At 36.0% G+C, this 13,371-nt stretch overlaps 1 protein-coding gene across 3 annotated transcripts in view; it reads right to left on the minus strand.

Annotated features, from left to right (window-relative positions):
* Positions 1-614: 614 nt before the first annotated feature.
* CD163 (CD163 molecule) overlaps positions 615-13,371 on the minus strand; it is a 36,253-nt gene continuing 23,496 nt past the window's right edge. For 2 of the 3 annotated variants that reach the window (XM_036253063.1, XM_036253064.1), the window contains 6 exons: positions 12,641-12,949; positions 11,996-12,028; positions 11,682-11,789; positions 10,355-10,465; positions 9,422-9,474; positions 615-800 (listed from right to left, as the gene is read on the minus strand). In XM_036253063.1, the coding sequence (XP_036108956.1) occupies positions 9,452-9,474; positions 10,355-10,465; positions 11,682-11,789; positions 11,996-12,028; positions 12,641-12,949 (584 nt within the window). In that variant the 3' untranslated portion in view covers positions 615-800; positions 9,422-9,451. The remainder of the gene's footprint in view (positions 801-9,421; positions 9,475-10,354; positions 10,466-11,681; positions 11,790-11,995; positions 12,029-12,640; positions 12,950-13,371) is intronic. The other variant, XM_036253062.1, reaches the window with a different exon arrangement.

Raw genomic sequence — 13,371 nt, forward strand, 5'->3', positions numbered from 1 at the left:
AGAATTAAAAGTCAATTTGCTTCTAACACTGATGCAAAATGTGAACAAATTAATAAAATCTAAGATTAGTGTTGAATTACTATAACTTTTATTACTATAACTCATATTTTAATTACTGTAACTCTTATTTATGTTTATATGAAACATGGACAAGTGATTTTTAGTAAAATATGAACTTTCACTCTAATAGTTATATAGAAAAGGTGTAATTTATGCATTTATTTCAGATTTAGTGTTACTGTTCTAAGGAAAGAGGAAGGGAGCCATTGCATCTTTGTTCCCTTACCAGCTATTGCTGTGCATTGTTGTCAGTGACCAGAATTACAGTGACAAAAAGCAATTAAAGAACCAGTAAGAGTTGTGCCTTGCAGAGGCAATCATATATTATTAACAAGCCCTTCAATAATTACTGACTTTCCCTTCCAAAAAAAAAAAAAAAAGAATTTGTTTTGATTTAGTAATAAGAAAAGTGTTATTTAAACCAAACTATAAAAATAGGATTATATGATAATAAATACATTATCAAATAAAAAGACATCCTATTATATTTATAAAACTCTAAAAAAGTCAGAAAGCCCACTCAGAAAATTATAGACAAGTTTAAATCAGCAACATTCACTTTTATTCCCTCCCCAATAGTCTTATATACAACTTTTGGTAGTCACATTCATCAATTTAATTTTTATAAATTCAGCAGCAGTCTTTGGAATACTAGGAGAAAAAGGACTGTATTGTGATCTTCAGTGAACCAGGTAAATTCTTGCTCCATTCAATAGTCAAGTCTTCAGATATCTTAAAGGCTGAATTAAAGCCAAAAATAGAAAAACTATTATATTCTTCTTCACAAGTACATGCTTTGAAGAATTACATTACAATGTAATGTAATTTATTAACACACACACATTAAAAAGCACACTACTTTCCTGAACAGAAAACTTAAATGAAACAATTTTCAAACTTTAGTGTACATAAAAATTATTTCTATTCCATAGAACTACAGTAGTGCCCAGAAATGCTATTGTTTTTAATCCTCACCCGAGGACATTTTTCCATTTTTTGTTCAGATAGAGTGGGAGGGAGAGAGAGAAAGAGAGAGAGAGAGAGAAACATCAACGTGAAAGGAAACATCAAGTGGCTGCCACCCGCATGACCAACCAGGGCTGGGGAGAAACTGCAACCGAGGTATGTGCCCGTAGCGTGAACCGAACCCGTGTTTCTCTGGACCACAGGCCAACGCTCTAACTGCTGAGCAAAACTGTCCAGAGCTTTTTTTTTTTTTTTTTTTTCAGAAATGCTATTTTTAAAGGCACCCCACATGATTCTGAAGCTGTTATTCAGCAGTGATTACTTTTTATGGAAAAAGTAGTTTAAACATTATTTATTATGTCATAATAATATTCATGTGTTTGAGATTATAAATAAAAAGTCATTCATGGTCTTCAGTTTACAATAGTGTTAGAATTTTAAAATGTTTCTTTATACATATACATGTATATAATTTTATAAATGTAAACATTATATTTAATTATATTCAATAACATGAGCACCTAAATGGTATATTATTGCATTTTCATGAATTGTTTTTCCTTTCTTAGTTGTCTGCACCATAATTTTCCAGTCACTACTTCACTGATCGCCATTCACTTTGTTTCCAGCTTTTGCCACTACTAACAACACTGCAAAAAAGAATCCTTTACATATGTTCTTACATACTATTGTCTTTACTTGTATGGAAAACATTCTCAGTGGTAGAATTCTTGACTTAAAGGATCTGTGAAGCATTAAATTTTTTTATTTTTATTTTATTAATGTTTATTTATTTACTTTAGTTACAGATGTTTCTCCTTTTCCCCCCATTGACACACTCCCCCCAATCCCACACCCCTCCCCCAGCATTATTGTCTATGTCTTTGTTTATGCATACATGCATATAAGTTCTGTTATTTATCTCTTCCTCCCCACCCCCACCTCTTCTGAGGTTTGTCAGTCTGCACGCCATTTTCATGTCTCTGGGTCGATTTTGTTCCTCAGCTTGTTTTGTTCATTATATTCCACAAATAAGTGAGATCATGTGATATTTGCTTTCTCTTGTTTCGCTTAGGATGATACTCTCCAAGTCCCTCCATATCATCCCAAAAGATAAGAGATCTTTCTTACTGCTGCATAGTATCCCATTGTGTATTCTATTGCTTTTTTAGCCACTCATCTATTGATAGACACTTGGGCTGTTTCCAGATCTTAGCAATTGTAAATAGTGCTGCTATGAACATAGGGGTACATATATTCTTTCTGATTGGTGTTTCAGGCTTCTTAGGGTATATTTCTAGAAGTGGGATCACTGGGTCAAATGGCAGTTCAATTTTTAATATTTTGATTTTCCATGTGGGGCTCCAGTTTGCATTCCCACCAGCAGTGTACTAGAGTCCCATTTTCTCCACAACCTCACCAGCATTTGTTGTTGGATGATTTGTTGATGGCAGCCATTTTGGCAGGTGTGAGGTGATAACTCATGGTTGTTTTAATTTGCATCTCTCTGATGATTAGTGATGTTGAGCATTTTGTCATATGTCTCTCAGCCATTTGTATGTCCTGTTTGAAAAGGTGTCTCTTAGGTCCTCTGCCCATTTTTTAATTGGGTTCTCTGTCTTCCTTTTGTTGAGCTGTATGAGTACTCTATATTTTTTGGAAATTAGCCCCTTATCTGATGTATCATTGACAACTGTGCTCTCCCATATAGTGGATTCCCTTTCCATTTTGATGCATGTTTCTTTTGCTGTGCAGAAGCTTTTTAGTTTGATGTAGTCCCATGTGTTCATTTTTTCCTTTGTTTCTGTTGCCTTAGGCATTGTATCAGTAAAAATTCTGCTGTGTGTGATGTCTGAAATTTTGTTGCCTACATTTTCCTGGATTTATGAACCACATGTAAGTATTTTATCCATTTTGAGTTTATTCTTGTGTATGGTGTAAGTTGATGGTCTAGCTTCATTTTTTTGCATGTAGCTGTCTGATTTTCCCAGCACTATTTATTGAAGAGGCTGTCTTACTCCACTGTATGCTCTTGCCACCTCTGTCAAATATTGAGCATAATGTGATGGATCAATTTCTGTTCTGTGCCATTGATCTATATGCCTGAACTTGTGCCAGTATCAGGCTGTTTTGACTATTATGGCTTTGTAGTATAATCTGATATCCGGTATTGTGATCCCTCCTACTTTGTTCTTTTTCAAGAATGCAGTAGCTATTCAGGGTCTTTTTAGGTTCCATATAAACTTTTAGAGTATTTATTCTAGTTCTCTGAAATATGTTGTTGGTATTTTGATGGAAATTACATTGAATTTATAGATTGCTTTGGGTAGTATGGACATTTTAATGATGTTAATTCTTCCCATCCATGAACAAGGTATATGCTTCCACTTTGTTATATCTTCCTCTATTTCTTTTTTCACTGATCTGTAGTTTTCTGTGAATAGGTTTTTTACTTCTTTGGTTAAGTTTATTCCTAGGTATCTTAAATTTTTTGCTGCAATGGTAAATAGATTTGCTTATTTAGTTTCTCTTTCATTGAGTTTGTTGTTGGTGTATAAGAATGCCGTCAATTTCTTGATGTTAATTTTGTATACTGCTACTTTGCCAAATTCATTTAAATCTAACGGATTTTTGATGGAGTCTTGAAAGTTTTCTACGTAGAGTATTATGTCATCTGTAAATAATGACAGTTTTACTTCCTCCTTTCCAATTTGGATTTCATTTCAAAAACATGTTTTCTTCATGTCTAATTGCTGTGGCTAAGACTTCCAGTACTATGTTAAATAAGAGTTTCAAAAGTGGGCATCCCTGTCTTGTTTCTGTTCTTAAAGGAAATGCTTTTAGTTTTTGCCCACTGAATATGATGTTGGCTATAAGTTTTTTATATATGGCCTTTATTATGTCAAGATATGATCCTTCTATTCCCACATTGCTGAGCATTTTTATCAGAAATGGGTGCTGGATTTTGTCAAATGCTTTTTCAGCATCTATTGATATGATCATATGGATTTTATCTTTCATTTTATTTACATGGTGTATCACATTTATTGATTTGTGAATATTGTACAATCCTTGCATCCCTGGGATGAATCCCACTGGTAATGATGAATAATTCTTTTGATGTATTGCTGGATCCATGATCATTAGGGATATTGGCCTGTAGTTTTCTTTGTTTGTAGTGTCTTTATCTGGTTTTAGAATTGGAATTATGCTGGCCTCATAAAATGAGTTTGAAAGTCTTCCATCTTGTTGGATGTTTTGGAATAGTTTGAGGAGAATGGGTGTTAGACCTTCTTTGAATATTTGGTAAAACTCCTGATGAAGCCTGCCAGGCCTGGAGTATATTTTGCTGGGCATTTATTGATTACATTTTCAATTTCTGTAGTTGTTATTGGTCTGTTCAAGTTTTCTCTTTCTTCCTGGTTTAGTTTTGGGAGACTGTGTGTTTCTAGTAATTTGTTCATTGTGAGCAGGTTATTTAATTTGTTGGCGTATACTGTTTATAGTATGTTTTAATGATCCTTTGTATTTCTGTGCTGTCAACTGTTACTTCTCCTCTTTTCTTTTCTGATTTTGTTTATTTGAGTCCTTTCTTTTTGTTTATTGGTGAGTCTGGATAAGGGTCCATCAATCTTGTTTATCTTTCCAAAGAACCAGCTTTTTGTTTCATTGATCTTTTAAATTTTTTTTTAGTTTCTATGTTATTTATTTCCACTTTGACCTTTACATTTTCTTTCCTTCTACTTGCTCTCAGTTTTTTATTTTGTTTTCTACTTCTTTATGTTATAGAGTTAGAAAGTCAATTAGGAATTTTTCTTGTTTTTTTTTTTTTTTTTTTTTTGAGGTAGGCTTGTAGTCCTATAAAATTCCCTCCCAGGACTGCTTTTGCTGCGTCCCATAGACTTTGTGTTGTTTTGCATTCATTTTCATTGGTTTCCAAGAATATTTTAATTTTCTTGGTCTCCATGGTAACCCATTCATTGTTTAATAACATGCTATTTAGCCTTCATGTATTTGAATGTTTTTGTTGTAATTGTAGTTTCATGCCATTGTGATCTGAGAAGATGCTTGATATGATTTCAGTCTTCTCGGATTTATAGAGACTTACTTTGTGTCCTAACATGTGGTCTATCTTAGAGAATGTTTCATGTGCACTTGAGAATGTATATTCTGCAGTTTTGGGGTGAATTGTTCAGTATGTATCAATTAAGTCCAATTGATCTAGTTAATCATTTAAGGACTCCGTGTCCTTATATATTTTTTTGTCTAGACGACTTATACAGTGATGTCAGTGGGGTGTTAAAGTCACCCACTATAATTGTCTTGCTATTGATCTCTCCCTTGAAATCCTCCAGAAATTTTTTGATATATTTTGGTGTTCTTGTATTTGGTGCATATATGTTTACCAGGGTTATATCCTCTTGTTTGATTGATCCTTTTATTTTTTTATTTTATTTTATTATTATTTTTTTTATCCTCACCCGAAGATATTTTTCCATTTTTTGTACAGATAGAGAGGGAGGGAGAGAGGGGAAGAGAGAGAGAGAGAGAAACATCGACGTGAAGGGACACATCGAGTGGCTGCCACCCGCACGACCAACCAGGGCCGGGGACAAACTGCAACCGAAGTACGTGCCCTTAGCGGGAACCGAACCCGGGTCTCTCCGGACCGCAGGCCGACGCTCTAACCGCTGAGCCAAACCGGCCAGGGCTGATTGATCCTTTTAATATTATGTAGTGACCTTCTTTGTGTCTTTTTATGGCCCTCATTTTGAAATCTATCTCATCAGATATGAGTATTGCTGCACCAGCATTTTTTTTTTTTCATTTCCATTTGCCTGGAAAACTGTTTTCCATTCCTTCACTTTCATCCTGTGCGAGTCCTTTGTTGTGAGGTGGGTCTCTTGTAAGCAACATATATATGGATTGTGTTTTCTTATCTAGTCAGCTATCTTATGTCTTTTGATTGGGGCATTTAAGTCACTTACATTTCAGGTTATTATTGAGAGATACTTATTAATTGCCATTTTTATTTTATGCCTGCATTCCACACTCTCTCACTCTCTTTTTCTCTCTCTCATTTCCCCTTCTTCTTACAGCAGTCCCTTTGGCATTTCTTGCAGTGCTTGTTTGGTGGTGGTAAATTCCTTTAGCTTTTTTTTTTCTTCTTTGTATGTGAAGCTCTTTATTTCACCTTCAATTTTGAATGATAGCCTTGCTGGATAGAGTAGTCTTGGATTCAGACCCTTACCTTTTATTACTTTGTATACTTCATGCCACTCCCTTCTGGCCTGCAGTGTTTCTATTGAGAAATCAGCTGTCAGTCTAATGGGAGCTCCTTTGTTGATAACTTCCTGCCTTTCTCTTGCTTCCTTTAAGATTCTTTCTTTGTCTTTAATGTTTGCCATTTTAATTATGATGTGTCTAGCTGTGGGTCTCTTGGGGTTCATTTTGCTTGGGACTCTGTACTTTTTCCCTGGACTTGTGTAACTTTTTCCTTCACCAAATTGGGAAAGTTTTCTGCCATTATTTCTTCAAACAGGTTCTCTATCCCTTTCTCTGATTCTTCTCCTTGTAGTTCCCCTATGATGAGAATGTTGTTACCTTTTGTATTCTTCCAAAGTTCCCTTAAACTCTCTTCTTGCTTTTTAATTATTTTTCCCTATTTGCTGCTCTATTTGGTCATGTTTTTTTCTACCTCGTCTTCTAACTCACTGTTTTGGTCTTTAGCTTCTTCTAATCTACTATTGAATCCTTCTAAGGTATTTTTCCATATAAGCTGTGTCATTCTTTATTTCATCCTGATTTTTATTCATAGCTCTACCTCTTTTTTTATGCTGTTGTAGTTTCCACTGAGCTCTTTATAATTCTCATTAAGTTGCTTGTAGTTCTCACTAAATTGTTTGAGCACCCTTAAAATCATTGCTTTGAAATCTTTATTTGACAAATTGCTTTCTTCCATTTCATGTAGTTCCTTTTCTGGTGATACTTCCTTTTCTTTCATTTGGGTGTTGTTTCTTTGTCTCCATGTTAGCAGTCTGGTAGTTCTAAGCCTGGTGAGAGATGTTGGGATGTGTAGGCAGGTTGGTGTGTATCAAATAAGGCTGCTGTGTCTCCCAGGCTGTTTTGGTGTGTGGCACCTCTTGCCTGCTGTGGGTCCTGGAGAATTGACAACTGGTGGCTGGTACTGGTCTGTTGTGGTAGGTGCTGCTGGGGTGTGAAAGTCCCTGCCAGGGCTCTGCTGGGGCACATGGGTCCCATTGGTGAACTGCTGGGGCATGCTGCTGCCTTGTGGGGCTCAGCTCCTGATCGGCTGCTGTTAGTGCTGCTGAAGGCAAGTGTCAGCTCCCAGTTTGTGTTGCTACTGCTGCTGCTGTTGCTGCCAGGTGGTGTTCTCAGCACTGAATCCTCTGCTGCTGTTGGGAACTGAGGATGCCCTGCTCTTGAGCCTCAGCTGCTGCTCGGGGTGGGGCTCCACTCTTTCCCAGTCATTGCTGCTGTGGTGGATGGTGCTTGGCTATTGGACAGTCACGGCTTCCACAGAAGGCACATTGACAGTGCTGGTACTGTGCACTGGTCTGTGTTGACACAGCAGGGTCCACTGGTCCAATGGTGCAAGGCACACTGGTGGACTCAGGTCACTTGGCCCTAGCTGCTCCCACTGCCACCTCCCAGAGAAGACCAGGGATCTTCCAAAATGGCGAGGCCTCATGGCCATACAGGGAGAAGTGCCCCGACAAGCTGCTTACCACTGTAGCTGGCTGCTCCTGCCCACAGCACAGGAACCCTCTGCCCCATGTTTCTGCACTGCTTGAGGTTGCTCATCTACACTCACGTCCACTCACACTCTCTCTCACACTCCCTCACACTCACACACTCACCCTCGCTCCGGTCCTGCCTGCTGCCATCTTTTTTAATTAAAAAAATTTTAAGATAGTAGTTTTCAGGTTGCTTTCTCCAAAGGCTACCACACTTCTTATTTCTGATAGCAATGTTTAAAATTACATTTTCCTCTATATTTCCACAAGCAATAAATATTAGTGCTTTTAAGTATTTGTTGGTTTGATTTATATGTGACATATCATTGTTAGTCATAATTTGAATTGCCCAGACATATTGGTGATTTAAACATTTTCAAATGTATATTTGTCATTTGAAATTCATTTTCTATGAATTGTCTTTTCATAACTTTCCAAATTATCCATTAGATATTGTCTTTGTCTTAATAACTGATAAGATGTATAAAATTTACATACAGATATTTACGCTTTTCATGCAATATACAAGTTATAGGTACTTTATATGTCTGTATATGATATTAACATGTTACATTTATATACTTTTAAAAGTTCCAACTTTTATCTTTTGATTCAGTCTATATTTCCTATACATCATATATAATATTTCTACAAAAACCCTTACTTTTGTTATGTGTCATTTCTAAATATATAGTTATCCCAAGATAGCAGAAAATTTACCCACTAACTCATTTCACCATCTTTTCTTTTTGATGTATAACAGCAAATTTCTTGCCTCATTCTTTTTTCTTTTTGTTATTCTTTCCTCATGAAAGCAAATTATAACATGCAAATCTGATCATATCTTGACCTGGCTTAATCTTCCATAGCCCACTACCTCCTCAAGAATCCCTAAAATATAATAGAAACATGGTAGCAGATAAGACCATTTATTATAGGGCTCTATGTAGCCTTTTCAAAATCTTAGGTTCACATCACTTCTCCTCTCTTCACATAACCTCTCCACATTCCTACCTATTTTATTAAACAATCTTGTCTTTGTCAATAGTATCTTTAATTTTTATATTATCAGTGCTCAGGATACCATTGGCTCAATATATGTTTAATATATGTTTCTGAATGAAAAACGTATGTTTCTCAAAGGTGTGCTTTTCTTCTATGCCTCCATATTTTGTACATGCTATGCTCTTTCCCTAAAATGGTCTCTCTTTCATGAAACTTGAAACATTATATCTTCTTCACAATCTCTCTAACATTTCTTAAGCAAAATTTCTATATTCCTATAGTATCTTTTACTTACCATAGCATGAATTATATAACCATAAACATGTCATTTCTTTCCTGAAATGACCCCCATAATATCTTTAAAAGATTTATTCATATTTATTTACCTAGTTTCTCCTCAGCTCTACGATATACCATTGTTATGGCTTAGAATATACATGTAACTGAAAGGTGAACAACTCATAGTGATAAAAATCTGTTATATATTCTCTATAGGAATATACATACATAAACATATATATATATACATATAAAAATATATGTGTATATATATTCTTTCTAATACCAGAGGAGTTCTCAAATTTCCAAATGGATTTATTTAGAATGATAAAGAATAAATTTTCCTCACTCACCTCACTGGGTTATAATTCTCATTTCCCTTTTCAGTGTATTTCAGAATGTTCCCCTAGGAAGAGATTTGGACACAGAAATTAGTCTAGCAGCATTAAAACCACCTGACTCCCTGGGTGTTTCTGAACGGAGGAAAACAGTTACTGGGAAATAAATCAGACCTCCCCTCAAATGCCTTAGAAGCTCTTTGCACATTAAAAATAACAACAACAACAACAACATCTACAATTAGGAAGGAAACAAGTGTGATTTAGGGGGCACAGAAAGTCTTTCCTATGTCTTAAATACTATGTTCCTGATACTGTTGCAGCAAATACCAAATCCCTTGGACTGAAGAAGTGAGGCAGGTCCTTGTCAGAAGGTAAGGACTATTGAGAAGGCATCAAGCCTTCATGGAGTACAAAGGTATTGGGATATTTTTTCCAAACCAGCAGAATTATGCTTCCCAGAGGCAGAATTAGTCCACTGATGCTAAATAGAAGTAGGAGGACAAAGAAAGAAGAATTATGTAATGGGAAATAAGGCTAGTCCTGTGAATAGTAATGGCCTCTGATGGGACAAAGATATAGAAAGTGCAAGCTGTTAGGTTTTTAGGAAAAATATGATAAATACAAAGTTAGAAAATAGTAAGTAGCAAGAGTGGGAAGGGAAGAAACTACAAAAGGTCCAAGTCATAATATTTTGCTATATGATTCTTTGTACCTCTGTCAGAAATACAGACTTCTTAGCCAGAAGTCTCCCCATAATTGCAATTTTATTTTCTCTAAGAATAATTTTCAGTTCTTTCCTGCCTTTTTCCTTATATGCAGCATAAACTTCTTGTTATTACATGTTTGAGGTTTCTTTCCACTGCTATGCAAAGTAGAATGCTTCAGCCTCAATTGCAGCTACTGGTCTGAACCCCAGGGTTACAGACCCTCAAAGAACCCACAGACCTGAAGAGTTTAGCAGGTCCAGATCATCTGCTTTCAGGCAGGAATTCATCTCCCGGTATTGAACTTGGTGGATAAAAGTCTGTCCTCTTGAAGAAACTGACAATAGACGTCCTATGTTAGAAATCAGCAGAAAATGATAAAAAAACACACAAAAAAAACCTTTCACTCCCTCTGCGTGCTTTTCCCTACCAGTGCAAACATACCCAATCTTCATTCACATCCTTGTCTTGTTTCCATCCAATTGTACTACCAAGCTAAAGCTAGTGCCATCATAGAACAACCCATGAATTATATAACCATAAAGACCAATTATATAACCATAAAAGCCCAATTTCTTCCTCCAAGGCAGTCAGCAGCTTCTCTGAATTCATTGGAGCTTTTCTTAAAATCTCAATGAATATACCTCCCCTCCATTATCACTATCAAGTCTTTTTTCCTCTTTCATCCCAACTATTTCAAAATGCTATCTTCCTCAATAATGTGGTCCTCCTTCAACCCCTCATATATCCTCTTGCGAAACAACTTTCTAAAGGGTTGTTTATTTTACTCCTTTACAAAATACTCTTTAATGACCAGTCTTCTTCTTACCATGGAATATAGAACTTCATAATTTCTTTCTTCTTCTTCAGCTTCATCAATAGCTTCTTTCCCTGAGCTCAACTTTTACTTCCCACATCCCCAAACAATAAATGTGGCATCTTTTAAGCTTCTCTACACTTGTACGTAGTTTTCTCTTTCCCTATAATGCACTTTACCCAGTTCTTTGAATTCTTATCTTCAAAATTTATCTCAAATGCCCCCTAGAAGCCTCTGATACTCCCTTTTCTCTTTCAGTTAATTATTCTTTTCTCTGTGCCACTTTCCTCTTATTCATATGATTGTATAATACCACGTTGCAATTTATTTGTTTACATATATATCTCTTCCACTACACTTGGAATTCCATGAAGACAAAAACACTGATTATCCATGTCTGTATTCATCCTAGGCACATTGCTTGACAGAACAGTAAAATCAGTAATAGATATACAGTAAGAGCAAATAAATGTTTGGGCAAAAAAAAAAAAAAGAAATATGTAAGCATATTCATTCTAAGCAATCAATTCTATAGTGTCCCAATTAAACATAGAGATGAGAAATCATCAATACAACCCAAGCCCTTTTTTCTTTCCTGAAATTTTGTTCTCTTCTACTGAGACACTGCTTAAACCTCTTATAAGCTCTATCTTTCTGGCCATTTAATACTTGAATATAATATTTTTTGTTTTTTATCCCCCAAAACTTCTTATCCCATACAACATTAGAGAGACCATAATTTGGCTCAGACCTGTAAGTTGCTGTAGCTGTCTTCGCTTCTGAGACCACAAGAGGAGCATGATGAGACCAACCAACACAATGACCCCAAGGATTCCAAATACGATAGGGAGTGCGTGACCTAAACACAAGTAAATATCACAAGACATGAGAATGTCTTAGCTAAAAGAGCTGGGTCCCTAATTATATCCCTCTCTTAGGTCAGATACAGGACTGCTGAAGTAAATTTCAAATCGTCACAACTTTTTCTGACCTAAAGTTTCTAAGCAAGAGGGATTCTAAATAATGCAGGCGATTGGTCCCATGCTCATAAACCCCATGGTATACCTTTGGCATTTTGATGTTCTTTGATTGCACTGCCTGTAGGAGAAAAAGAGGAGACTCAATTCTAGGAGTAATATATAGAATAAATATTTCTATTTCTGTACACTTGAAACTTTTATGATGTTATTAACCAATTTTATCCCAATCAACTGAGTTAATAAAAAAATACATAGGACCTGGTGACTGACTAGGGGAGGTGATAGATGAAAGGAAGAGGAAGAAATTCAAACTAGAGATTAGGATGGATGGTGGTACCACTTCCTGGATTAAGGAATATAGATTTTATTGAAAAAACTTTTTTAAAAAAACTTCCTGGATTAAGGAATATAGATTTTATTTAAAAAACTTTTTAAATATTTCTACGTGAGCCTTTAGTACCTCTCAACCAAGCAAACTACTTCTTCCCACCTAAAACTATGGTATTCTTCTCTTTCTTCCCTCTGGACAGAGATGAAGATACATAATATGCTTTTCCTTGGTGAAGGCCAATGTATAACAACATGTTTTCATCATTAGACTGAAACATCATGATTTTCTACACATTAGATCCCTATATTGTCATATCCAGTCTTTATACAATGCACTTGACTGCTCACCCCCTCTTTGCTTCTAGAGATCCCAAACTTAATTCAGTATCCTGGCACTCACCTGAACATATCACAGCAGCATCTTCCTTGTGCCCACAGTCACTGTGCCCCCAGGATTTGGCAGGACAATCCCACAAGGAAGACTCATTTCCTTTGCACTTCACTTCATTAAGCCATATGGGCCCAGTGCCCTGACCAAACGTTGCCTCTTTGAGTGCCTTCAAAGCAGAGCCACAGCCCAGCTGTCGACACACCACCTGAGCATTGTCAAGGTCCCAGGAGTCATCACACACTGTCCCCCAGGAACCTTCGTGCCAGATCTCCACACGTCCAGAGCAAGTAGTGTTTCCTTCTTGAAGTCTTATCTTGTCTGAAAAATCAGAGACCTCAATGTCATTTCTGAGAAGATAAAAACTCCCAAGAGAGCACAGGGGAAAAGGCATTTGAAACTCTTTTAAAACTCTATTTTAAAACATTGCTCATTTAATGCACATTTTAAAATATATTTTAACAAAATGTATCTTATATGAAAATACATGTCCTTTCAGCAAAATATTTCATACTGGACATAAGAACATTAGTGTGACTCAAAAAATGTCAAATAAATAATGTTAACATTGCATAATGTTAAGTTTTCTCAAATAGAAAAGAGCTCGGGAGATTGCCAGGTATGTAGAAAATTTCTTCCGGTTTAAGAAGATGGAGAATGGGGAAATACTTTAGGATCGAACTTTATTACTACTGCTTCTTTCTTTATATTAGTACATCAAGATAATATTTGAAAGAAAAGCT

The sequence above is a fragment of the Molossus molossus genome, unplaced genomic scaffold, assembly GCF_014108415.1.
Source record: "Molossus molossus isolate mMolMol1 unplaced genomic scaffold, mMolMol1.p scaffold_m16_p_10, whole genome shotgun sequence".
Classification (NCBI taxonomy): domain Eukaryota; kingdom Metazoa; phylum Chordata; class Mammalia; order Chiroptera; family Molossidae; genus Molossus; species Molossus molossus.